The sequence below is a fragment of the Hyperolius riggenbachi genome, chromosome 7 (genome assembly GCF_040937935.1).
Source record: "Hyperolius riggenbachi isolate aHypRig1 chromosome 7, aHypRig1.pri, whole genome shotgun sequence".
Lineage (NCBI taxonomy): Eukaryota > Metazoa > Chordata > Amphibia > Anura > Hyperoliidae > Hyperolius > Hyperolius riggenbachi.
Genome location: NC_090652.1, coordinates 106,294,155 through 106,322,070, shown reverse-complemented (window position 1 = coordinate 106,322,070; position 27,916 = coordinate 106,294,155). Strand labels below are relative to the sequence as shown.

General features: G+C 44.1%; 1 protein-coding gene across 1 annotated transcript; it reads right to left on the bottom strand.

The window, feature by feature from the left end:
* Window positions 1-12,467: 12,467 nt before the first annotated feature.
* Window positions 12,468-27,863, bottom strand: MRM2 (mitochondrial rRNA methyltransferase 2). Its single transcript, XM_068244490.1, has 3 exons — window positions 27,765-27,863; window positions 17,843-18,129; window positions 12,468-12,959 (listed from the first exon to the last, which is right to left on the bottom strand). The coding sequence occupies exons 1-3, from the start codon at window positions 27,824-27,826 to the stop codon at window positions 12,511-12,513; spliced, it is 798 nt and encodes a 265-aa protein (XP_068100591.1). The 5' UTR covers window positions 27,827-27,863; the 3' UTR covers window positions 12,468-12,510.
* Window positions 27,864-27,916: the final 53 nt, after the last annotated feature.

Genomic DNA, 27,916 nt, shown 5'->3' with positions numbered 1-27,916 from the left:
TTTATGAATGGCCATTTTGTTACTTTTTTCTAGATAAATCTAGAAAAACACTGGAGAAGGCGGAAATTTCTCGCTCTGCTGGGGGATTGTAGATTTTCATGCGGGAACAGCTTTTTTGAATGCCCACTTTGCTAAATGGACGGGAAAATCCGCTGTTTTGAGCGGAAAACTTGCGGGAAGGTTTTATGAATAGAGCCCTGTGGGCTCTATTCATAAAACCTTCCCGCAAGTTTTCCGCTCAAAACAGTGGATTTTCCCGTCCATTTAGCAAAGTCGGCATTCATAAAAGCTGTTCCCGCATGAAAATCTACAATCCCCCAGCAGAGCGAGAAATTTCCGCCTTCTCCAGTGTTTTTCTAGATTTATCTAGAAAAAAGTAACAAAATGGCCATTCATAAAGATTAGAGGAAGCGGTATGTGGACGGGAAATACCGCTTCCTCTGATTTTGCGGATTACATACAAGTGAATGGGACAGACCTCCCAGAGAGAGCAGTGCACGGAGGGACTCTGCCGGCTGAAGTGTTTCCGCATGCCTTCCGACAGCTTACCGCCAGCTTTCAGCGGGAGATCTCCGCTCTTGCATCGCAGCTTTCAAGATTTCTTTGAATGACCACCCAGAAGTGTAAAATACCGCTGCGGTATTTTCCCTCCAGGAGTTTTCTCGCAACAACTTTTTTATGAATAGAGCCCTGTGGGCTCTATTCATAAAAAAGTTGTTGCGAGAAAACTCCTGGAGGGAAAATACCGCAGCGGTATTTCACACTTCTGGGTGGTCATTCAAAGAAATCTTGAAAGCTGCAATGCAAGAGCGGAGATCTCCCGCTGAAAGCTGGCGGTAAGCTGTCGGAAGGCATGCGGAAACACTTCAGCCGGCAGAGTCCCTCCGTGCACTGCTCTCTCTGGGAGGTCTGTCCCATTCACTTGTATGTAATCCGCAAAATCAGAGGAAGCGGTATTTCCCGTCCTCATACCGCTTCCTCTAATCTTTATGAATGGCCATTTTGTTACTTTTTTCTAGATAAATCTAGAAAAACACTGGAGAAGGCGGAAATTTCTCGCTCTGCTGGGGGATTGTAGATTTTCATGCGGGAACAGCTTTTATGAATGCCGACTTTGCTAAATGGACGGGAAAATCCGCTGTTTTGAGCGGAAAACTTGCGGTAAGGTTTTATGAATAGAGCCCTGGGTGGTCATTCAAAGAAATCTTGAAAGCTGCGATGCAAGAGCGGAGATCTCCCGCTGAAAGCTGGCGGTAAGCTGTCGGAAGGCATGCGGAAACACTTCAGCCGGCAGAGTCCCTCCGTGCACTGCTCTCTCTGGGAGGTCTGTCCCATTCACTTGTATGTAATCCGCAAAATCAGAGGAAGCGGTATTTCCCGTCCACATACCGCTTCCTCTAATCTTTATGAATAGCCATTTTGTTACTTTTTTCTAGATAAATCTAGAAAAACACTGGAGAAGGCGGAAATTTCTCGCTCTGCTGGGGGATTGTAGATTTTCATGCGGGAACAGCTTTTATGAATGCCCACTTTGCTAAATGGACCTGAAAATCCGCTGTTTTGAGCGGAAAACTTGCGGTAACAGTTTATGAATAGAGCCCTGAGGCTTCTACGACTGTGGGCTCTATTCATAAAACCTTACCGCAAGTTTTCCGCTCAAAACAGCGGATTTTCCCGTCCATTTAGCAAAGTGGGCATTCATAAAAGCTGTTCCCGCATGAAAATCTACAATCCCCCAGCAGAGCGAGAAATTTCCGCCTTCTCCAGTGTTTTTCTAGATTTATCTAGAAAAAAGTAACAAAATGGCCATTCATAAAGATTAGAGGAAGCGGTATGTGGACGGGAAATACCGCTTCCTCTGATTTTGCGGATTACATACAAGTGAATGGGACAGACCTCCCAGAGAGAGCAGTGCACGGAGGGACTCTGCCGGCTGAAGTGTTTCCGCATGCCTTCCGACAGCTTACCGCCAGCCTTCAGCGGGAGATCTCCGCACTTGCATCGCAGCTTTCAAGATTTCTTTGAATGACCACCCAAAAGTGTGAAATACCGCTGCGGTATTTTCCCTCCAGGAGTTTTCTCGCAACAACTTTTTTATGAATAGAGCCCTATGGGCTCTATTCATAAACTGTTACCGCAAGTTTTCCGCTCAAAACAGCGGATTTTCAGGTCCATTTAGCAAAGTGGGCATTCATAAAAGCTGTTCCCGCATGAAAATCTACAATCCCCCAGCAGAGCGAGAAATTTCCGCCTTCTCCAGTGTTTTTCTAGATTTATCTAGAAAAAAGTAACAAAATGGCTATTCATAAAGATTAGAGGAAGCGGTATGTGGACGGGAAATACCGCTTCCTCTGATTTTGCGGATTACATACAAGTGAATGGGACAGACCTCCCAGAGAGAGCAGTGCACGGAGGGACTCTGCCGGCTGAAGTGTTTCCGCATGCCTTCCGACAGCTTACCGCCAGCTTTCAGCGGGAGATCTCCGCTCTTGCATCGCAGCTTTCAAGATTTCTTTGAATGACCACCCAGAAGTGTAAAATACCGCTGCGGTATTTTCCCTCCAGGAGTTTTCTCGCAACAACTTTTTTATGAATAGAGCCCTGTGTTCTTGAACGAACGTTGCATGTAACCTATTCTATTGCCTGTTGGAAAGTATCGTCTGTTTTTCTAGTACTATATTTTGTAGAGATCATTGACGGCGCCTGCTGTGAAGCTAATTTAGGTTTTTTTTTTATAAAATAATTAAAATGAGAACTTTCAATTCATATTTTCAACATTAAATTGACTTCCTATTTAGAAAAAAAAATGCAATGAGACACACAACTTTTCAATGCATTGTTCTAGCAAGAATAGAATACCATCACCATTCACCAATGTCACTGGTGGATGGAACCCTCTGTTCATGTGCTCTTGCAATGATTGCTGCCCATCAATATGTGCTGCTGTGCATGCGCAGTATAAATCGAAAGAACGGCGCATGCACACAATTGGAACTAGCAATCATAAGGGAGTTAGAATTAGGGGTCGTAAGTGGGAAGCTAGTTTTAATCATTGGTTATGCTGGGAATACACAATGACATTTTTCAATTGGTTTACTGTCCGATCTTATTTTTGATTGATTTTCTAATCTTTTCTTATCAATTTCCATTCACTTCTATGAGAAACCAATCAGAAAAACTATCGAAAATAAGATCGGACATGTCGGAAATTATCTATGGAACCATCTATCTGCTGAAAACACGTATGGGGCTTGATTCACAAAGCGGTGCTAACCTACTTAGCACGTCTAAAGTCTTTAGACGTGCTAACCAGGGTGCTAAGAAGGTTAGGACCGAATTTCTGAATCAGATAATTCGGTGCTAACCTACTTAGCACCCTGGTTAGCACGTCTAAAGACTTTAGACGTGCTAAGTAGGTTAGCACCGCTTTGTGAATCAAGCCCTAGGTGTATTCCCAGCATTAGGGGTTAGTGTTAGTGTCCTATGGGAGAAAAGCACTTAACAAATGCTATTATAATATTGCATAGGTGTGCGAGAAGGGTAAAAGTTGGTGTAAGACACAGAGCCGACCTAAGGTTTTACAAATCCACCTCAGCAAAACTTGACTTTGGTGTGTCTAAACCCCCCCCCCCCCCCCTCCCCTCAAGAAAAAAAAAATCTACCGCTCCTGTCGACAGACATCGCAACAATGCTACAGAGAACACTGAGTGTTCAGCAGCGGCAGGTGGTGGGTAGCAAGGTATGCCCCCAGATATTAGTATTAATATAAGGATTAGATGTGCCACAGTATTAGACAGGCCCCCCTCCTCAGTATAGGTAGCCAGATGTGCCCCCCAGTATTAAGTAGCCTCCTTACCCCAGTCTTAGCAGAAGATCCCCCCACCACCATCACCAATATTAGTTTCCCCAAACATAGGTAACAGATAAGCTTCCCCTCACCATCCCCTACCTTCATGCAGAGTCATGAACACAGAGCATGAGAGGTCACTCACCTCTCGGCACCCGAAGACAGTGGCACTCTTTCAACCACGCAACCAACTACCCTTTTAGATACCAAGAGGTGGATAACGTCTCACCATGGTCAGGGAGGCAGCACTTGGGGGCACCCTGCCTGCACCCCTGACTAGGGTCAGGTGAAAGGCTGGCCCCAATTAGGCATCAGAGTGGGAGAGGTTAATGTTAGAGGACAAAAGAGGTTAGTATTAGCCATTGAAAAGGGGTAGATTAGTGTAAGGCTTTCAATGGGGGGTGGTTAATGTCAGATTGGGGTGAAAAGAGGTTCATTTTAGCTGTCAGAGGACCGCCACTTATTGATGACCTAGGGCAGCACAAGTAGTCATTACACCCTGGAATTGGAATGTTGCACATCCTGTAAACAAAGAATTGCAACGGAGAGGTAAAGTCGCATTGTGCATTACTAATGCTAACAATAACATGACCCCGGGTAAGGGAAAATGTCTTATTGGGCACAATTTTGATATTCTTCACTAGGGGTGTGTCAGTGGTTTAGATGTTGAGTTATTTTGATGGGATAGAAAATTTACACTGTTATACAAGCTGCGAGATGACATGTGACATGATAAGATAGACGTGTATGTACAGTGCCAAGCACACAATTAACTAGGCTGTGTTCCTTTTTTCTTTCTCTGCCTGAAAAAGTTAAACATCAGGTATGCTTGTGACCGTTTCTGTCTGGGTCAGGGCCGGGTCAGACTGTAGGGAAACTCTCACTGATAAGTAATTACAGCCATAAAACAATTTTCTGTCAGTAAATGGCTTGTGAAAGTAGGAAAGAGATAAAATGGTAAATATTTCATAGATTTGAGCTCTGGTATACTTCAGGGAAGGTGTCATTGAGCAGGGACAATGAAACAGTAACAAATTAAGACCTAGATGAAAATATAAAATAAAACTGTGCGATACCTAAAAAAAGGCATTTATAGGAGAAGGACAGATACAATTGTTTTTCTCATCAGTTTATTTTCACCTTGGATGTCCTTTAAAGTGTCATATCTTCAGTGTTGTCCCATGAAAATATATAATATCCACAAAAATGTGAGAGGTGGACTCACTTTTGTGAGATACTGTATACTGGTGGCACCTCTGACTACCTACAGTATACTGCAGGGACCACCACTGTTTACCTCTAGCTACCCCAATCTGGGCAGTACCTCAGGCTACCTAATACCCATAGGACACATGTGGCTACTTAATACTATTGGGGGACACCTCTGACCACCTAATATGTTGGGGGGGGGGCACCTGGCTTTTTTTTTTTCTTAATTCCCTTTCAGCTCATCTGCTAGTTAGTAGATAAAGCTGGGGTAGGAGGCAGGGGCGTAACTAGAAATCACTGGGCCCCCCTGCGAATATTTGGATGGGCCCCCCCATAGGTGCCAAATAATCGTAATGGGGCAGCGTTTCACTGTAAATTAATTGTAAAGTGGGCAGCATTTTACCAGACAATCGTAATGTGGGCCAGAAAATCGTAATGTGGGCAGAGTTCACCAGAAAATCGTAATGTGGGCACCAGTCACCAGAAAATTGTAACGTGGACAGCATTCACCAGACAATCGTAATGTGGGCAGCGTTCACCAGAAAATCATAATGTGGGCAGAGTTCACCAGAAAATCATAATGTGGGCAGAGTTCACCAGAAAATCGTAATGTGGGCACCAGTCACCAGAAAATCGTAACGTGAGCAGCAGTCACCAGAAAATTGTAACGTGGACAGCATTCACCAGACAATCGTAATGTGGGCAGCGTTCACCAGAATATCGTAATGTGGGACAGAAAATCGTAATGTGGGCAGAGTTCACCAGAAAATCGCAATGTGGGCAGCAGTCACCAGAAAATCGCCATGTGGGCAGCAGTCACCAGAAAATCGCAATGTGGGCATCAGTCACCAGAAAATCCTAATGTGGGCAGCAGTCACCAGAATATCGTAATGTGGGCAGCAGTCACCAGAAAATCCTAATGTGGGCAGCAGTCAGTCACCAGAATATCATAATGTGGGCAGCACACACCAGAAAATCCTAATGTGGGCAGCAGTCACCAGAAAATCCTTATGTGGGCAGCAGTCACCAGAAAATCGCAATGTGGGCAGCAGTCACCAGAAAATCGCAATGTGGGCAACAGTCACCAGAAAATCGCAATGTGGGCAGCAGTCACCAGAAAATCCTAATGTGGGCAGCATACACCAGAAAATCGTAATGTGGGCAGCAGACACCTGAAAATCGTAATGTGGGCAGCAGACACCTGAAAATCGTAAAGTGGGCAGCAGGCACCTGAAAATCGTAATGTGGGCAGCAGACACCTGAAAATCGCAATGTAGGCAGCAGACACCTGAAAATCGTAATGTGGGCAGCAGACACCTGAAAATCGTAATGTGGGCAGCAGACACCAGAAAATCGCAATGTGGGCGGCAGTGACCAGAAAATCGTAATGTGGGCAGCGTTCACCAGAATATCGTAATGTGGGACAGAAAATCGTAATGTGGGCAGAGTTCACCAGAAAATCGCAATGTGGGCAGCAGTCACCAGAAAATCGCCATGTGGGCAGCAGTCACCAGAAAATCGCCATGTGGGCAGCAGTCACCAGAAAATCGCCATGTGGGCAGCAGTCACCAGAAAATCGCAATGTGGGCATCAGTCACCAGAAAATCCTAATGTGGGCAGCAGTCACCAGAATATCGTAATGTGGGCAGCAGTCACCAGAAAATCCTAATGTGGGCAGCAGTCAGTCACCAGAATATCATAATGTGGGCAGCACACACCAGAAAATCCTAATGTGGGCAGCAGTCACCAGAAAATCCTTATGTGGGCAGCAGTCACCAGAAAATCGCAATGTGGGCAGCAGTCACCAGAAAATCGCAATGTGGGCAACAGTCACCAGAAAATCGCAATGTGGGCAGCAGTCACCAGAAAATCCTAATGTGGGCAGCATACACCAGAAAATCGTAATGTGGGCAGCAGACACCTGAAAATCGTAATGTGGGCAGCAGACACCTGAAAATCGTAATGTGGGCAGCAGGCACCTGAAAATCGTAATGTGGGCAGCAGACACCTGAAAATCGCAATGTGGGCAGCAGACACCTGAAAATCGTAATGTGGGCAGCAGACACCTGAAAATCGTAATGTGGGCTGCAGACACCTGAAAATCGTAATGTGGGCAGCAGACACCAGAAAATCGCAATGTGGGCAGCAGTGACCAGAAAATCGTAATGTGGGCAGCAGACACCAGAAAATCCTAATGTGGGCAGCAGTCGCCAGAAAATCGCAATGTGGGCAGCAGTGACCAGAAAATCGTAATGTGGGCAGCAGACACCTGAAAATCGCAATGTGGGCAGCAGACACCTGAAAATCACAATGTGGGCAGCAGACACCTGAAAATCGTAATGTGGGCAGCAGACACCTGAAAATCATAATGTGGGCAGCAGACACCTGAAAATCGCAATGTGGGCAGCAGTGACCAGAAAATCGTAATGTGGGCAGCAGACACCTGAAAATCGCAATGTGGGCAGCAGTGACCAGAAAATCGTAATGTGGGCAGCAGACACCTGAAAATCGCAATGTGGGCAGCAGACACCTGAAAATCGCAATGTGGGCAGCAGACACCAGAAAATCATAATGTGGGCAGCAGACACCTGAAAATCGTAATGTGGGCAGCAGTGACCAGAAAATCGTAATGTGGGAAGCAGACACCTGAAAATCGCAATGTGGGCAGCAGACACCTGAAAATCGCAATGTGGGCAGCAGACACCAGAAAATCATAATGTGGGCAGCAGACACCTGAAAATCGTAATGTGGGCAGCAGACACCTGAAAATCGCAATGTGGGCAGCAGACACCAGAAAATCATAATATGGGCAGCAGACACCTGAAAATCGTAATGTGGGCAGCAGTCACCTGAAAATCCCCCTGCAGAATTTCAGAGCGCCCCCCCCCCCCGGGGCCCGCTCGTGGCCGTTTTTTGGGGGCTGGAGGGGTGGCAGCATGAGGGGAAAGCCTTGCCCACAGTCGGCGGGGAGAGGGGAAGTTCCCCCCTCTCCCTCACCTCGGGGCTCTCCCCTCTGCGCCCCCCTCCAGCTAGTGAATGTGTGTGGGCAGCGGGCAGCAGCGGCGGCGGGATACATACCTTCTTCCTTGCGTTCCATCGCCGCCTTCTCGCTCTAGCGGCTGACGTCACTTCCGCTTCCGGAAGTGACGTCAGTCGCTAGAGCGAGAAGGCGGCGATGGAACGCAAGGAAGAAGGTATGTATCCCGCCGCCGCTGCTGCCCGCTGCCCACTCACATTCACTAGCTGGAGGGGGGCGCAGAGGGGAGAGCCCCGAGGTGAGGGAGAGGGGGGAACTTCCCCTCTCCCCGCCGACTGTGGGCAAGGCTTTCCCCTCATGCTGCCACCCCTCCATCCCCCAAAAAACGGCCCCGAGCGGCCCCCGCGGGCGCAGGCGCTGCAGGGCCTATTGTTACGCCCCTGGTAGGAGGTGGTTTATCCGAGGGTCATTTGGAGGTTTTTCTTACAAACCTGGTCAATATCCAAGGGTCATGCTGCTTTTCCTCTTTTTTGAGGGGGAAAGGGGGTGGAGTGGGTTTTTTTTTTTCCAAAAAGAGTCTTTATTTAACAGGTTAGAAATATAATGCATAACATCGAGGGGAGCAATAGGTGTATTTGCAGGGCTGCTTATCCGCGGGTACAGTGGCGAACAAGTCCAACATTTGGCCCCTGTGCAGAAAAAACAAAGGGGCCCCATGTGAGTGGCCATAATCGTAACAGACTATGGTTGGATCCAAATAATGTTGATAACATAAAAGTACATGGATCTAGGTTACATTCTGTAGGCATTTCAAACGTGTGTATGACTGGGCCACAAGCAAATATCACTGTTCCTCCTGGGTTTCAGAGAGAAAGACACAGAGCAATATACAAGAGCCTACACAATAATCCCATTGACAAATGCAGGGGGGGATTACAGCTGCCAAGAATCCCCCCTCAGACCAGGGCCGGTACAGTGTCTTGGGAAAGGCACAAGCTGAGATACCAGAATATCTGCAGGCATCCTGCAGCTCACAGCACTCAAGCTCCCTTTCTTTCCCTGCTACAGTTGACTTTGGGTGGAGCAGCAGAGTGTGTACAGAGCATGGAGAAGTTCTGGGGAACTTAACCAGCCTGGCGTTCTATTAAGATCGCCAGGCTGGCGACCGGACATTTTTTTTTTAATTAAAAAAAAAAAAACGATTGCATGAAAGCCCACTAGAGGGCGCTCCTAATGCGTACTTCTGATCGCCTCCGGCGATGAGCGGCCCTTCTTGTTTTGCTTTTCTCGTCGCCATGGCGACGAGCGGAGTGACGTCATCCGCCTCCGATCCAGCCCTTAGCGCTGGCAGGAACTGTTTGGTCCGGCTGTGCTGGGCTCGGGTGGCTGGGGGGACCCTCTTTCGCCGATGCACACGGCACATCGCCGCGCTGCGCTGGCGATCAGGTAGCACACGCGGCTGGCAAAGTGCCGGCTGCGTGTGCTCCTTTTTATTTGATAAGAATCGGCCCAGCAGGGCCTGAGCGGCAGCCTCCAGCGGTAATGGACGAGCGTACCGCCCAGCAGGTTAACAGAGCACAGACTCAGGTATGAGCACAGCCCTGTGCCCTGCTGTATGAATGCTTCACTTTCCCCTTCATTAGCGATGTTGGCTGTCCTCATTATCTGTATCCAAACTCCTCCTGATCGATCCTGTTTTCGATCAGGAGCAGAAGATTGGACTTTTATGAAATAATTGTCAGATCCTGTCAGTCGGACGGTAAATTGCATTATGTGTACCCAGCATGATGTCCTTCCAATAGTATTATACTGTATTGTGTGTAGCTGAGGGAGACCTTTCAGGAATCCCCCCCCCCCCCTTTGAAAATCCTAGGTTTGCCCCTACATGCCCTGTGGTGCAGCTGCATGGGCCCCAGGGGGCATTGGCCCTTATATCCGCCTCTGCATGGGTATATACTGAATTTGCATCTCACTGACTACCTCTCTTATCCTCTGACCTCTCCATTCAACAAGGTGCTTCTGGCTGCATTACTGCTGCTTGCTGGATGCTTTCTTCAGACTAAATTGAGACTACTGTTGAAGAATCCCAGATTTGATTTGCAGTTATAGACAAACTCAGACCAGCCTACCTGGCACATGCCACAGTCAAAATCATTGGGATTGTATTTTACTTTCCCCATTCTGCTGTTGCGGTTTTAAAGGACAACTGGAGGGAGAAGAATATGGAGGCTGCCATATTTATTTCCTTTTAAGCAAAACCAGTTGCCTGGGAACCCTTCTGATCTATTTGGCTGCAGTAGCACCTGAATCACACCAGAAACAAGCTTGCAGCTAATCTTGTCAAATCTGACAATATTGTCAGAAACACCGGATCTGCTGCATGCTTGTTCAGGGTCAATGGCTAAAAGTGTTAAGAGTCAGAGGAACAGCAGGATAGCTAGGCAACTGGTATTGCTTAAAGGGAACCTGAAGCTAGAGGTATATGGAGGCTGCCATATTTATTTCCTTTTAACCAATACCAGTTGTCTGGCAGTCCTGCTGAACCTCTGCCTTTTATTCTTTAAGCCATAGACCCTGAACAAGCATATGCAGATAAGGTATTTCTGACATAGTTAGTTGCATGCTCAATTCTAGTGTTATTCATACACTACAACAGATCAGCAGAGCTGCCAAGCAACCTAGGATTGTTTAAAAGAAAATAAATATAGCAGCCTACATATCACTCTCGCTTCAATTGTCCTTTAACATGAACTGACCCTCCGGAAAAGTATCCTTATTTTTGAATGCATTGTGCCACTGCCACAATTGGATGAATAGATACCTGCACAAATAAGCAGGAGTACAAGTGTTCCTAATAAAGTGCTCCCTGGATGTATGTATTGATAGTGTGAATTAGGGCTGGGACCTACTAGAGCGTTTTTTGGCAACGTTTTCAGATCGCTTTCAATTGCTAGCTATTTCCCAAAACGCTTTGCCAATTTAAGGGGATGGAGCAGATCTCACTGGAGCGATTGCAATTAGGGAAATTGCAATCGCAGGACATGCAGCATTTTGGGAGAGTTTCCATTTAAATGTATTGTATAGGAGCAGAGAAATCACTTCTAAAATCACTTACAAAGCGCTACCACAAACTGCCATCGATTGCGATGGTAGTTAACACTGTACATGGGAGCCTGCCTAGTTCAGAATCACTTCAGGTACATGTTCATGCCTGCAAACATTGCAGATACGCAAAATATTCAATGGCTGTGCATCTTGTTTTTTTTTTTTGTCCCAACAATACATGCAGAATTTACCTGGAAATCGTCAAATGTGACTCTCTAAAGGTACCCATACATAATTTGATTTTCCATCGAGCGATTAAGCAATCAATTTTATTGGGAAATAAACTACAGCAGGGTTAATTAATATTCGATCGACTAGTGATCCACACACTACAAGCGATATTCTATAAGATTCTCCTTTACTAATCGATCTGAACGATGCTGTGCCTTCATGCTCTGAAACCAACAATCGATTCTGTGTCGATTGAAATCATGTGAACAGTAGTCAATTCCTTTACAGGTGGCTGGATAGTGTACTGATTAAGGACTTTGCTTCTGACACAGGTGACCTGGATTCAAATCTCAGCTCTTCCTGTTCAGTAAGCCAGCACCTATTCCTTGGGCTAATACTGCTATTGCCTAGTGGCTGCATCTCTGGTGCTTTGAGTCCACCAGGAGAAAAGCACAATATTAATGTTATTTGTCTTGTCTAGACCAATATTTTCCATCTTGCACGATCAAGTAAATTGGTTGATTCGACCAGATATTGGCCAATTTACATCCATCGAGCAAAATGGAACATAATCGATTCTCCGCTAATCCGATAAATAGATTGAATCGAATGGTCGATCATACAGGAAAACTGAGTAATGTATGGGTACCTTTAAAGAGAACCTGAGACGAAAGATGTAAAAGAATTGATACTTACCTGGGGCAACCCCCAGCCCCATAACCACAGTTTCCTCCCTTGACATCCTCCCCGTCGGTCGAGCTCTTCTGCACATGCCCGGCCGTGTGCCTGTCGCGTTCATGTCACCAGAGCGTTCTGCTCCTGCGTAGGTAGTACTGACAACGGGACTGAAAGATTACCGGGACCAATATTGGGCGAATGGAACAACCTGGGAGGACGGTGAGGGAGGAAACTGTGGTCATGAGGCTGGAGGAAGCCCCAGGTAAGCATCAATTCTTTTACAACCTTCGTCTCAGGTTACCATTAAATACCTCTTGTACAGTAATTAACCAGATTAGCATTAATGGAGATTTTACCAGAAAGAATTAGGAAGCCATCACGTAAACTAGGCCACAGCACTCCAAACTATTTTATTAAAAAAAAAAAAAACAGGAAAAAAAAGTCATGCATAAATAAAAAAGTGAAAAAACACAAACAGCATTCTACAAATGTTATTTATTATGCATAGAGCATGTTTTATGATTTATTTGGAAGAACAATCCAGAGACGGGTTTCCTTTGTAAGATTTTCCCAGCAGGTATATCTCAGCAGAATCCATTCTGCTAGCTTTAGGCTTCACAGTTCTGACATACTGAAAACTCTGTCGCAATCTGTCCCTAAGTGGATTCGTTTGACTTCCATCCCAAAGCTTGCAGAGAAAGTTGCCGCCGGGTCGGAGAACTAGGGCTGCCAAGTCCAGAAGGGATGAGCACATGCTGGCTAGTTTATGGTGATCCAGTTCTCTGAACCCGCTGGCATTGGGAGCCATGTCGCTCAATATGGCATCTGCCTTGCCAGTAGGGAGAAGGTCCACTATCTTATGGTACGTGTTGGGGTCTGTCATGTCACATTTAGAGAGAAATAAAGCGCCATCTAGAGGAGGTATATGAAGAAGATCCACACCTAAAACAAAGCCAGTTTTCGCTGCAGGGTCTGCAAAAATAATGAAATGTTTAGAATAGAGAAAAAGATTTTCTAATATAATGGTCAATACATATATGCCAATTATGCAATTGTTGCACCTCATGTGCTTATCAGTTTGTGTAGACACTTTTGATTTTGAAAAAGCCATGTTCTTGCATTTTAGTTTCAAAGATTTATTTTGTTTGCAAAAAGTGAGCATAGAGAATGCTACTTTTGTCCCCATGTAGGGGGCTTGAAAAGAGATAGAAAAAGCAAACCATATAAACCACAAAAACAGATAACAGTTCCATCATAGGTCACGTTCTAGCATTTAAAGGGAACCTGAAGCAAGAGGTCTATGGAGGCTTCCATATTTTCTTTTAAATAATACCAGTTACCTGGCAGTCTTGCTGATCTCTTTGGCTGTAGTACTGTATGAATCACACACCTGAAACAAGCATGCAGCTAATCTTGTCTGATTTGTGTAATCTGCATGCCTATTCAGGATCTATGACTTAAAGTAGTAGAGCCATTGGATCAGCAGGACTGCCAGGTGACTGTTATTGTTTAAAAGGAAATAAATATGACAGCCTCCATATCTCACTCACTTCAGGTTCCCTTTAACTCTCGCTGCTGAGACGGTGAAGTGACATACAGTACTTTAGAATAAAATACTGTAAATTCTGTCTGTTCCATATTTAGTGCTGACAGCACCAGCAAGGTGGCAGCTCCCATGCAGGCAAAAAAACAAAAAGCATTCAGCTGTAGCTAGTTACAGGAAGGAATTACCTGTAGAAACATACTGTGGTAAGCTTACCCATTACTTAAAGAGACACTGAAGCGAAAAAAAATATATGATATAATGAATTGGTTGTGTACTATGAATAATTACTAGAAGATTAGCAGCAAAGAAAATATTCTCATATTTTTATTTTCAGGTATATAGTGTTTTTTCTAACATTGCATCATTCTATAATTTGTGCAGATTACACAACACTCAGCATTCAAAATGATTCTTTCAGAGCAGTCTGTGAACTAATGACCTCTCCTCTGGCAGAGAAAAAGTAAATAGTTCAGGAACAGTTGAAATAATAAAAGTCAGAAAACAGCCCTCTCCACGACTTTGAACGTCCTAGAGCTTAATGGCTTTTTTTTGTATAGAGATAAGTGGAGTTTCTTAAAGGTCCGTACACACGCCGGACTGCAGGCTGGATCGCTCAGAAACAGCCGTATCAGTCCGCCGACAGACTGAACACACGCCGGACTGTCGCTGGAACGCCTACCCAGCGGGAGGCGACGCCGGACCCGTCGTTGCCTGCAGTCCGGCGTGTGTACGGACCTTAAAGGGACTCCGAGCAGTGCAGAAACTATGGAAAGATGCATATCATTTTAAAGCTCTCTTTCTCCTCTTTCCAATGATATATAAACCACCACCCTACGTCTTTTAGTTTTCGCTATTTTCGCGATTGAAATTGCCGCGGCCGCAATTTCGATCGCGAAAATAGAGAAAACTAAAAGGTGTAGGGCAACGATTTAGGTGTCGTCAGAAAGAGGAGAAAGAGAGCTTTAAAATGATATCCATCAAGCCATAGTTATATTGTATTACACAGGACGACACTTTCCCCAGTGTCAGCAGCTCCATTCTGCTGAATGCAGCTGCTGACTTTGACAAAAAGTCGCCCTGTGTAATACAATATAACTATGGCTTGATGGATATCATTTTAAAGCTCTCTTTCTCCTCTTTCTGACGAAACCTAAATCGTTGCCCTACGCCTTTTAGTTTTCTCTATTTTCGCGATCGAAATCGCGGCCGCGGCAATTTCAATCGCGAAAATAGCGAAAACTAAAAGGCGTAGGGTGGCGGTTTATATATCATTGGAAAGAGTAGAATGAGAGCTTTAAAATGATGTGCATCTTTCCATAGTTTCTGCACTGCTCGGAGTCCCTTTAACATTTCCTGTACTGGAAACAATTAGTGTTTTTTCTAACATTGCATCATCCTATAATATGTGCAGATTACACAACACTCAGCATTCAAAATGAGTCTTTTAGAGCAGTCTGTGAAGTAATGAACTCTCCTCTAGCAGAGGAAAAGTAAACAGTTCAATTACAGTTGAGATAATAAAAGTCAGATAACAGCCCTCTCCACGACTAAAGGGGCCCATACACTGAGCCGATTTTCTGGCCGACCGATCCAGATCGATCGATCGATTGATCGATTGAAAATCGGTTGGCCAATGGCCGATTTCGATGGATTTCTGTCGAACTGGCAGGATGGAAAATTTAGGTCGATCTGATGAGATTGCTTATCATTTTGCATTGGCCTTAATGGAAATCTGATGGCAAAAAAATGCCATCAGATCGAATTTCAATAGATTTCAAACTGAAATCTATTGGAATTCTATCCTGGTAAAAAATTTTCTAAAAACACATCAGATAGATCATCAGATGCATTTCTTATCTATCTGCTGCCAATCTGACGAGTGTATGGGCACCTTAAGTTAGTCGGAGAGCTTAATAGCTTTTTTGCATAGAGATAACAACTGGAGTTTCTCAACTCTTCCTGTACTGGAAACAATTACACTGATGTATCTGATCTTAATGTTTTTTTTCTTAGCTGTACTACACATACAAATCATAATATCATTATTTTTTTTTCTCTTCAGTGTCTCTTTAATTCCAATAAAAACAGCCAAATTCATGAAGGATACACTCAAATCACAAGGGTCCTAATCCACTTACGACCCTCTCTGGTATACAGTGCTTCCCACCGCAGTGGTAGTATTCCCCTCTGACTGGCACTCTGCAAACTCTGCCCTCTCTCATCCCAACTAGTTTTGGCGCCTGTCTCCAGGGGTGACCCCTGCGGTGGGAAGCGCTGAATACCAGAGAGGGTCCTAAGTGGATTACCATCCTTGTGATGTGAATGTGTCCTTCATTAATTTGGCTGTTTCTATTGGAATTAAGTGGATATGTTTATGAAACATGCTGAGAGTACCCCTCTTAGCACTATGAGTGCTCACACAGGTTGTGGCAGTGTTGGGGGAAGGGGGGGGGGGGGGAATCTCTGACATGGAGAGTGCTTATGCTTTTGACAACCCTGATCACCAGTGCTGTTGCATATTACAACAAAGGAAGAAAAGTGACCCAGGCAGCAGTAATGGGCTCTAGGAAGATCTGGGAAGGCTCCTACCACCCAGAAGCTTTCCACAATTAGGCAAGTATCTGACTTTGCACCTTTTATTCCTTACAGGCTTGTATTAAAGGAAACATCTGCAAAGTATTAAAGAAATTAAATTTACTTACCTGGGGCTTCCTCCAGCTGACCTGACCGCGTCGGCGGCTGCTATGGAGGGGACCCCAGGAGACCCGCTTGGAGCGGAGCTGCGATGAGGAAGCCCCAGCTAAGTAAATCTGAGATATATTTTTTTTTTTTTTTGTTCGTTTTCCCCAAGATTTTTCCTCTAAGCAGCTGTGTGCCACCAGATATCAGAATTGAGCAGAATTGTGCAAACTATTGTTTAAGAGACCTAGAACATAAGATACAAGAAGTTGCAGTATATTGGTCTAGCCTCAACATCAAGCTTAGGAACACTGTATCATGTGACTCAATCCATCTTTTCCAAGCTTATGCTAAACAGAAGTTTGCCTTCTCAGGACAGAAGGCATTTGCGATTATTCAGGTTGGAATGAGCTTTGAGGTGTTCCACAATGCATCATTGCTTGAAAACTTTATCAAATTTATTAGGGTGACCCTGAGCCTAATTGGTCAGTTTATATAGCGGTATTTTAGTGTTAATCACTTCCACTTCCAGTAAGCTATGGTTGGGACCTGGGATAATTTCCATTGAAACAGTAGACATTTAAGAGCATATACTGTACAAGTAAAACATTTCTTGCGCTCATTCTTATATTCTCCCAAGGCACATAATAGATGTTCCTTAAGAGATGCCAGGATAGGTAAGCACAACTTTATGCCCATAACAGAACTAACTTCTTAATTGTTCCATTGTACTCCTTCTCTTACCTGTAGATCATGGTCATCACTTCAGGACAAATGGAGGACAGAGTGCAGGATAATCATGAGTCTGTTGTACAGTAAGCCTCACATTTTCTACTTCCATCCCAATACTGCAATATCATATATCCCAAGTCTGAAAAAAAAGGGAACTCAAGGTGAGAGGGGTATGGAGGTTGACACATTCATTTATTTTTTAACAACACCAGTTGCCTGGCAGTTCTCCTGATACTGTGTCTCTTTAAGCCATAGAACCTGAACAAGCATTTGCAGATCAAGTACTCTGACTCAGGTGACTCTGGTTTTACTGGTTTGGCCATATGACTGTTCCAAGGATTTGGCTCAGACACTACTTATGCCAGAAGATCATCAGGGCTGCCAAGCAACTGGCATGGTTTATAAGGAAATAAATATGGCAGCCTCCATATACCCACTCAACTCAGGTTCCCTTTAACACCATACTTTTAGAAATCTTCAACATGATCACGTGAGTCTTGATGGTCCATGTTTGTCACCAACTGGAACAACTTGAAGACACGCCTCCTTCCACTGCACACCCTACCTCCAGTGATTGCAGTGGGAAGAGGAACATTTGGCAGCTTGGCCATGCTCCTAATTGGGAGTGTGTATATTTGCAACTTGGCTAAATCTTGTGCTCCCTGGAGGTCATGCACCTCCACCTGGGAAAGAGCAAAAAATGAAAGAAGCAGCAACAATGATGTAACCAGACCACACATTGCTGATATCAAGGTATTTTCAAACTTAAGAAAAATGATATTGCAACACTGGCAGACTAAGAGGGGTAAGTGGGATGGAGAATCTGAGGCCTGAATCATGTTTGAAAACACATTTAAGTTTAAGTACACTACCACTTAAGGTCTTACAGCTTACTCACCTTGCCCCAAGGAGTTAACTTTGTCCACCAGCACCTGACTCCAGGCACCTGGTGCAGCGCCACAGTCGATCACATGATGCCCCGGGTGAAGGATTTTATGCTCCTTGTCTATCTCAAGCAGCTTGAAAGCACTCCGGCAGCGGTAGCTGTGTTCCCGAGCAGCCTTCACATAGGGATCTCTCTTCTGCCTGTTCAGCCAGATTTGCTCAGCTCCAGTCTTGGCCTTTCCTGGGACCACAGTGGTGTGCAAGCTGCGACATACTAACCAAGAGGCTACCTGGCAAAATCTGGAAATACATAAAGTGTAAATAGCAGGCTTTACATTACACACACAATCCTGGCTCTTTAACTTACACCTTGCACCAGAAAAAAATGTTTTCAAATAAGACAAACTCGTATTACTTGTGTGCCTGTTATCTCATTACTGCAGCTCTCATTTATGGACTCCTTCTGTTTAAACCTGCACATGGTGGACAGATTTCCCCCTACCTTGTCTAAATTAGGCAGTGCTAAAGCCTAGTAAACACCTTAAATTTTGATGCTATTCCATGGAACCCTATGGGGGTGGTCCCACTACCAGGATTACACTCGCAGAGTGATGGCAAATCACTGCATGTAGCATTTTATGAGCAATCCCAGAGCAATCGCATCAGTGGCTGCAGAGCCAAGGAGGTTAACTTACCTGGGGCTTCTACTGGCCCCCTGCAGATGTCCTGTGCCCGTGCCGAAACAAACCGATCCTCCACAGTGAGTCAGTTTCGTCTGCAGTGGCCCGCCAACTGAGGAAACAAAACTGGCTCGCTATGGGGGACTGGAGGATCGGTTTGTCCCGGCGCCAGCACAGGATGTCTGCAGGAGGCCAGTAGAAGCTCCAGGTCAGTTAAACTCTTTTTTTTCTTTCTGTTTAGTTAAGGTTCAAGGTATGTTGCTTTTGAACTTTCTTTTTCTTTTTCTTTTTCTTTTTCTCTCTCTCTCTCTCTCTCTCTCTTTCTCTCTCTGTGTATTTAAAGAGAACCTGAACTGAAAATAAAAAGTCAAAATAACCATACATAGGTCATACTTACCTCCTTTGTAGTCTACTCCTCAATCTCTTTCTCCTCTCCAGCGTCCCATTTGTCCACTGCGATCAATGGAATTCTCTGTCCTCCATTTTAAAAATCGCCATTACTCCATAACAGCTTCCTAGTCAGCACACTGTTAAGCTGTAATATCAACCACTTGAGCCATAGGAAAACATGGACATTACCTTGCAAATTCAGTTGTAACTGACAGCTGCTGATATATAACTGATAGCAAGTAGTGTATTTCAGTTCTGACAAAATATTGTCAGAACTGGAAGGGATCACTGTAAGAAGGAAACGGTGAGCTTCTGAGAGGAACTGACAGTGAGGTTAATATGTAAAATTCATTTGCAGCTACATCATGTGTTTATTTTAAATAATTTTGCGCGGTTCCGGTTCCCTTTAAGTGTGTGTATGTCCGTCATTAGATGAAATATCGCAGGAAAGCCGTGTTGTTTTGTACCTTCAGCAACTACATTTTGTTGTCCAAAATACTGGAATTACATGAATGTATGAATGTTACATTTATATTCTTCCACTGAGCTTTTATACCCTCTTGAAGTCCCACCTATCAGACCTTTTCTAACGTACCCATCATAGTGATAGCGATGTGGGGGAATTACTCTTCTCGTATTACATGTTTGGACAGACTTATACCCATTAAAAGATCTACAGTTATTCCAATTACAGGCAGCACATAATTTGCATCCAAGCTGGAAAAATGGCTTCTCATTGAAAATCTGTACTCTTTTGCTTATAATATATATCTGCCCCTGTCCTTTTATACAGGAGAGAAAGAAACCTTCTTACAACACAGCAGATCATTATCATTTTAATTACATAGTTCTGACTTCAGTTCCAGAATAAAAATAATCATAATCCCAACGCAATCTCGTCTCATAAAAATATTATTATACCTTTATAGGTGCCTTAAATCGCTGCTAACATGGGAGAACAGTTCTTTAATCTATGATTAATACCCCTCAGGGCACCATTCTTTAAATATGGCTGCAAAAGCTTTATATAGCCCCATGAATATTAACATTTTTATCTGATTTAATATTGTATGCAGTAGATGTGAATTAATGACAATTCTTTCAAGTAACTACCATACACTCTCCCTGTACATGAAGAAGCATAGAGGCTTAAGCTAATATACCTACACAGAGCATTATTATTATTTAGTATTTATATAGCGCCGACATCTTACGCAGCGCTGTACAGAGAATATATTCTTGTCACTAACTGTCCCTCAGATGAGCTCACAATCTAATCCCTACCACAGTCCTATGTCTATGTATGTATCGTGTAGTGTATATTTATTGTAGTCTAGGGCCAATTTAGGGGGAAGCCAATTAACTTATCTGTATGTTTTTGGGATGTGGGAGGAAACCGAAGTGACCGGAGGAAACCCACACAGACACGGGAAGAACATACAAACTCCTTGCAGATAGTGCCCTGGATGGGATTTGAACCAGGGACCCAGCGCTGCAAGGCGAGATCGCTAACCACTATGCCACCGTGCTGCCCGCTCTCAGTTTGCCAGCTGGAATATGTAGTGCCTCAGCAGCTGAAGTGTTTAAGCTGCACAGTCATCTATACAAACAGGGCTGGGCCGAGGCAGAGGCAGAGGCGAAAGAGGCTCCAGCCTCAGGGTGCATTTTAGGAGGGGACGCACAACTTACTCACCTATCATTCCCTTATTGTGTTTGAAGCAGAGAAAAAAAACAAAAGGGGATACATGGCAGTGACTGCAAGCCAGATAACTAGAGATTAAGGGGTTGGGGGCCCTGGGGTGCCTCTTAGTCTAAGAGCAATCAGTGTGTGACAGCTGGGGTGGGAGGGATGGAGGGGCGCACTTTGGTGTCTCAGCCTTGGGTGCTGGAAGACCTTGTCCCTGCTCTGTATACAGTAAATAAAATTATGGAACTAAACAAGGCTGCAAATGAATCATATGCTTTTGTAGTGCAAGTCAAATGGATTATTTTTCTTCAAGAGATTTGATTTGCAGGGTTCTTATTAATTGCATTTACAGTTTCTGTGGGCCATATGCAATTCACTTTTGCTCCTGAGTTTTCTCCTACCCAAGTGATATTTTCACACTTTCTCAAGAACATGCCTTTTAAGCCACCAGCAAGCAAGAAAATACTAAAGCCATCGGGAGTCATTTAAAAAAAAAACAACAGATACTTACCTAAGGAGAGGTAATTCCCCAACCCTATCCTCAAAGCCCACCAACAGTAAGTTTTGCAGAAAACTACAAACATGCACAGGTGAGGTAATTAGTGTCTCAGCAGAGCTGATTAACTACCTGTGTGGATTTCCACAAAATATGCACTGTTGGTGAGCCCTGAGGACAGGGTTGGGGAAAACTGCTATAGAGCCTTCCCACTCCTCTCCCGGGCCCCGTTCCAGTGCTGGCATCCCCGTAACAGTATTCAACCAGTTTGGTCAAATACTGCTGTCTCCGCTGTTGAAGGGAGGCTTCGGAAGTCTAAATGCTCCCGAAGACAGGCTGCTTCACGCTGCGCACACGCGAGCGACCTATCGTGCACATTCTTGCCTGCGCAGTATGGAGCTGCATGTCTTAGGGAGGACTCGGCTCCCGAAGACTTCCGAATTTCCACCGTGGTGAGGGTTTCAAACCAGGGAGCTGCTGCCGTAATGAGGGGATCGGGAGAGGAGAGGGAAGGCTCTATAGGACCCAGAGCCTTCCCTCTCCTTAGGTAAGTATCCTGCATTTTTTTTTCAAATGACTCTCAATGACTTTCAAATTATTTGGATATTACCTTTTCTCCACATTTTTGATACTTTTTTGGTTACAAGTGCTGAAAAGTTATTTTAAAGAGAATATGAAACATTATCTTCTAGAAGAAAACTCAGGAGAAGTGACTTGAATAAAGGGCCCCTGTGTCTGAATTGCTGGAGAGCTAAATGCAAATTGTTTATCAATGTACTTACAGCACACTGGAAAATGCTTACCAGTTTCACCAATCCTGAACTCAAAATGAGGTTAATGGTACCTCAAAAAGCAAAGAAACACGTAAGGGATGATATACTAACGCTGGGGAAAATGGAAGACACACACGGAACAATAAAACCACCTGACTAGTATGAGGTGGAAGCTCAGAATCATCAAAGCAAGAAGTCCACAAGACCTTTGAAGGTGTGGTACAAAGGTGTAGATAGCAGATGTTTTAAATCCAGTAAGACATAAGGGTAGGGCTTCTTTAAAATAAGTGTTCTTTGTTTTTGTTTTTAAATCTTGCCACAGCTGCTTGACTGGATGCTAAAGAAAACATGATGCCTCAGACCAGGTCACCTTCTTTTATTCCTCCATGGTACAGTTCTGATACTGACTTGCCTATAGTAGGTGCTCTCATGTTGGACGGGAGCCATCATGGGCACTCTGACGGATCTGCTGATACACAGCAAGTTGTGGTGCACTGTGTTCTGACACCTTTCTCTCATGACCAACATTACATTTTTCAGCAACTGATGCTACAGTAACTTTTCTGTAGGATCTGCCCAAATTGCATAGTCTTCAATCACTATGCACATCAATGTGTCCTTTCTTGGTATGTACTAACATCTAATAAAGACAATATATATATATATATATACTGCGCAGCGCTGCGTAATATGTTGGCGCTATATAAATACTAAATAATAATAATAATTTGCCATTTTGTAGATGTTCTGAACTAGTCATCTTCACTTCAGTTTCAGTGATAATTTGATGGGGGGGGGGGGGGTATTAGTCTTCAGCACCAGATCCTGTTGGTGTAGCTGCTTCTAGGCACTTTGATTTTCTGTCTGGGTGCTTTCTCTAGCCTTTGGAATTCCACTTCCATGGCAAGGCAGCAGTATTAGTTTTTGGTTGGCCCTGGATTACCCCACTACTTGCTATATATATATATATTCAGCTTTCCTTGATCTGCTACCCAAGGAGGCTTCTGATGAGAGATCAGCAACTCTACAGTCTTTGTTTTAGATATCATGTTTGGCTACCATATTGGCTCAGGGCCCACAAAGCCCACACTATACTTTACCCCAACAGGCAATCCCCTATGCTAGGTACACACAGTGCAACTTCACGTCAGATTGATGGATCGCACCGATTATTTTTAACTTGTCCCATCGGCTCACCATTGATAACGATTTTGAGAAGTAATCATCTGAAAATCTATCCCGTTATCTACTGGAAGCAGTTTGGACATGTATGCAAGATGCAACTTCCCATCAAGTTACCTGTGGATCTGACGGGAAATTGCATAGTGTGTACCTAACCGTCATTTAGCCATCACAATTTGCTCTTTGTCAGCACTGCTGAGATACTTTCATTTACCCATTTCTCCTTCTTGAAACACATAAATCACATTACTCTGCCTTTCTACACAATGGCCTCAATTCACTAAGATCATGCTGGAGATAATAAGGCAAGAGAAAACTTACCTCCACACATCAATATTGTCTTATTAAGGTGTAGAGATAAGTTTTCACAGTGAGATAATTATCTTATCACTTCAATCCTTAAGTTACCTCCTCTGTAGTTATTTTCGCATGCAGTTAATAAATCTCCCTGGCAGTACACAGTTTCGGTGGTTGCGTCCGCGGGAGTAATTTTTTGAATAAAACTTGTTGTAATAGTTGTAGCTAGCACTAGGCTAGCTACCTGTGTCCCCCAAGTCCCCCCGCACCTCTCTGATCCCCCCGATCGCCGGCGCTTATATTTACCCAGCCGCGATCCCACGATAGCCGCAGCCTCCCCAATCAGCTTCAGTCGTTGCTATGGCGACGAACGGACATGACGTCATCGACGTCATGCGCAGTCCCGATCCTCCCCATAGCGAAGCCTGGAGGTGATTGGAGATTTGGTGGTATGTATAATGGCAGCGATCGGAGCAGAGCGGAAGGACTTGGGGGACACAGGTAGCTAGCCTTGTGCTAGCTACAAGGTTTACAACAAGTTTTATTTAAAAAAAATTCCTCCCGGGGCCATGTAATCCTCTGCGGCGGCTAGCTCGGGCTTACCGCTTGGGAGGTTAACAGCCTGTGTTTAACTTTAGACTTCTGGAGTTATTTTAAGGATTGAAGAGTTAACTTTACAGATTTCTCCTTAGCTTAAAGACAGAAGAGTTAACTTTAGGTTTGCCTGAGGTAAAATATTTCCTGAATACTACATGCCTTATCACCATGGTGATCTAGAAACATTATTAAAGACAGGAGGTAACCTTAGTGAATTGAGGCCAATGGCCCATATGCAATTAACTTTTTCTCCTAGGAGATAATTTTTCATCTTCTATTACCTAGGAGAAAACGCAGGAGAAAACCGTGCGCGTTACCGTGTTACACATGTGCATGCATGTAATATTATCAATGTTTAACGAATCAATCCCCATGTATGTAAAAATGCACCGATTACATAGCAATTGTTCATGCTATGTAAATAGGTGTAAATATAACAAGATAATCAATGTTATCCACTTCACCTGTCAGTGTTTGTTTCGTTTGGTTGTTTTTTCACAAAGATTTTTTTTCATTTCTTCTATTTTCAAGTTTAACCAGTGTACAAAACTGTAAAGCCCTAACAGATAATAATTTTCATAAAGAATGGGAGTAAAGCCTATATGTTACAGGTATATGACTTAAAGTGCATTAATATTCAAAATAAATTATGAACATTTAACTTAGAACATGCATAATATTGGTAAGCACTGTATAGCCAGAAAAAAAAATCTCATTAAGAATTAGTACCTTTTTGAGAGTTTCACATTTCTATATTGCCAACTTGTTTTGACAGAACTTAGAAGCTATGTAAAGCAAAGAAGATAAGGCAAATAGACTCGAGGAGTATAAGAATAGAAGAGAAGAGGAAAATAAAGACAATGATCCAAAGTTGGGCCAGAGGTGCTCCTGATGGTTCTTTCTCTTAGTGCCATAAAATGTGATTAATTACCTTAATATTTCCTCTGAGACATATTAACAGACTGAAAGTGCCCAAATGTACTTACCTAAGAAGACAGAAGCCTCTGGATCCTATAGATGCTTTCCATGCTGTCCTCCATTACCAAGCGCAATACTACGCCTGCATGAGTATGGCCACTCCTGCGGCTCTGGGCTACTGTGCAGGCCTGTTCGCACGGGTGCAGCACGGCCCTGATGTTCCAGAGGGTCCCGGCGAGTAGCAGCAAGCAGGACACTAGAAGCCTCTACAGGATTCAGTCCAGTTCATCAAAGCTCACCAAAAATGTTTTACAAAATCTTGCAATTGTTTGCCAGAATCAGTTGCATCTGGGGATCACAGGCACAGTTTATGCGCATCAGAACAAGCCACTAATGCGTGCCATTGTGTCCATACGAAGTAAAAAGAAATGTTACTCATTTATCATGATTATGAGCAGACTCTTAAGCGGTTCTTCCCCAACAGAGCAACCCTCCAGATCTTTGGGCATTTCCATTCATATCACAGTGTATATAAGTTGGTATAGCCTTGTCCATAGTCATCTGATCTTTGGGCAGGCCAACCTAATGCTGTAGTTTATTGCAGGCACTAAACATTCCATGAGGCATAGATTTCTTCTCCTGGGATATATTGTACTGTCTTGTCAGAGGTGAGGTACCACCTCAGAACGACTTTGTAATTAATTTCTTCCTGTCTGACCAGAGAGAGCTATTTGGTAAGGAATACCACACCTGTATCCAATCTTCCTTTGCATAGTTATGTCTTGTATCTTCTGCCTACTTTAGGGCGTATACGGCTTTAGGATATTGTGTACTGTACTACATGTCTATGCTTTGAATGGTGTTGCTGTTAACTGTAAAGTCAACAAACCTGTGCGTTTTTTGTTTTACAGTGTCTGCTACTACAAAGTAAAAAATAAAAAAGTATATTAAACAAACCATTCCCAGTCATATAAAAATAGCAAGTATTGCCAACAAGTTAGTGCAGTGGTTCTCATACTTTTCCAGGTGAGGGCACCCTTGATGACTCCAAAACATCCCTTGGCAAAAACAACTACCAAAATGAATAGTTGCCATACAGAGCAGAGGTATGCTGACCCAGCACTGGGAAAGGTAAAGCTCTGCTTATGTACTCTTCCAATTAGCGGAAGAACAGGTAGCCAGAGGTTCTCCCTAGTATTAGATAGCCAGAGGAGTCCCCCAGTTTTAGGTTGTTAGAGGTTCCCCAAAAATTAGGTAGCTAGAGGTGCCTCTCAGTACAGTTAATGCATGCCACTGTGTCAATACGAATAGTATGTCAAGGACCTTCAGGTGTTCTGTGTCCTGTGAGGCAGAGGAAGCTGTTGAGCTGTGCCACTATATTAGATTAGTTAATTTTCAAGCTGCATAAATTAAAAAAAAATAGGATAAAATGTGCATCTCATTGACCATCCCTACAATTGGGAATATGGCTGGCCCAACCCTTAACCTTTGTCAGCAAAGAAGAGGAGTTCAGTTTGGATGGCCTGACCCTCCAAAATTTGCCAGATAGAGCAGCAACATCAGCAGGCAGGCACCTACAAATAGCAGCACTCATATGAGCTCTGCCCTTCTCAGCTGAAATATCTATATGTACAAGGACTATTAATATGGCTACTAATGTCATCTTATAGGATATCCTAGATGACATGAAAAAAGATGAAAGTGAAGCCTTATATAGTATCCGCATGATTTCCAGACCATGACAGCAGAGTCTGTTTCCTCCCACAAACCCCCGTTTGCCCACAATTCAGTTCAGTAAGGGTCATGACTCCAGGAAGTTGCTGACCATTGTATCTGATCTATTCTGGCCCGCGCATACACAGTATCTCCTTGACGCTGCTCTGGCTGTGCTCCCATCTCCCCTTGCGAATCTTCACATGAAATTATCACTAAGCTCTGTGTGTGTGATTGAGAAGACGTTGGAAGTGAACAGCCAGAGTGCGTCAAGGAGAGACTGCCCATGCGTGGGGCAGGATAGATCCAGTTCAATGGTCAGCGATCTTAAAAGAGCATGGTCGATTAACACTTTTGGGCGGTGTTTAGTTAGGATACCCAGCAGAAAACACTATCCATGGCAGCAACCACTATCCAGGCTACCAACCACATAGGTTTAGTAAAATTGCACAAAGGATGCAGCCAGTGTGTGTGCTGTGCCCAAAGCCCATGGGCCAAAGGGCCCTGGTGTGGACAGGAAGTATTATCAGAGGAGGAGATTTTTATAAAATCACATTGCTCAAGCGGGATCACACGCATAGCATTACATTAGCAAGAGTTTTCTAATCGCAAAGCGCTCAGAAAATCGCTCCTAGTGGGTTTCTGCCCGAGTTGCTACGACTCTGAGGGGGGAATAGTAATTAACGCTGCCCGTAATTAGAGCAGCAGCAGGGTGAGCTGTCTTTCAAGCTCACCCTGTGCCGAAATGACAGGAAGCGAGTATCCACATACTCCTGCAATCGTGCCCCTGGGGTGACCCCCAAGGCCAGGTAATAACAAGTATGTCCACCATGACTGTCCCCACTTACATCAACTCCTAGCCAGAAGTGAAAATATGAACTGATCCCCCTTACCCAGGCTGCTTTCCCAAGAACTACTCCTCTGGCTGCTGTCTATTCATTTACAAAAATGATAATTGCGCAGCTCTGTCGCTGCACTACGCTGCAGCAAGTTGTCCGAGCCTCTCTAATAATAAATGGTATCTCCCTGATTCAAAACTTCCTGCTTTTACTCAGAGGGAAGTCAGGATATCTGTTCTGTATACTGCTTAAATCATCAAATCGCCATTCTATAAGTAGCACCTAATAACTCAGCAGCCAGGCACCCAGCATTTACGTCTACTCTTCCTTTTTCTTCCTATGTGCCTTATATGCCACACTCACCGGGCTCCCACCGCTGCCATATTGACGTCATTTCTAATGAGTTTACCGAACCACACCGCCATTTTTGTTTTGGGAACACGATAACAAACGAGTGAAACAATAATCTCTGCACTCCCGGCTGTGTTAATCCTACTAGAATTACGTATTGAGCA

Excerpts from the sequence above, each read along its gene's own strand:
- MRM2 (XM_068244490.1), bottom strand. The coding sequence starts at position 27,826 with ATGGCGGTGTGGTTCGGTAAACTCATTAGAAATGACGTCAATATGGCA. Across the intron at positions 18,130-27,764 it reads ATGGCAGCGGTGGGAGCCCG|ATTTTGCCAGGTAGCCTCTT; the intron begins GTGAGTGTGGCA and ends ATGTATTTCCAG. Across the intron at positions 12,960-17,842 it reads AGTTAACTCCTTGGGGCAAG|ACCCTGCAGCGAAAACTGGC; the intron begins GTGAGTAAGCTG and ends TTATTTTTGCAG.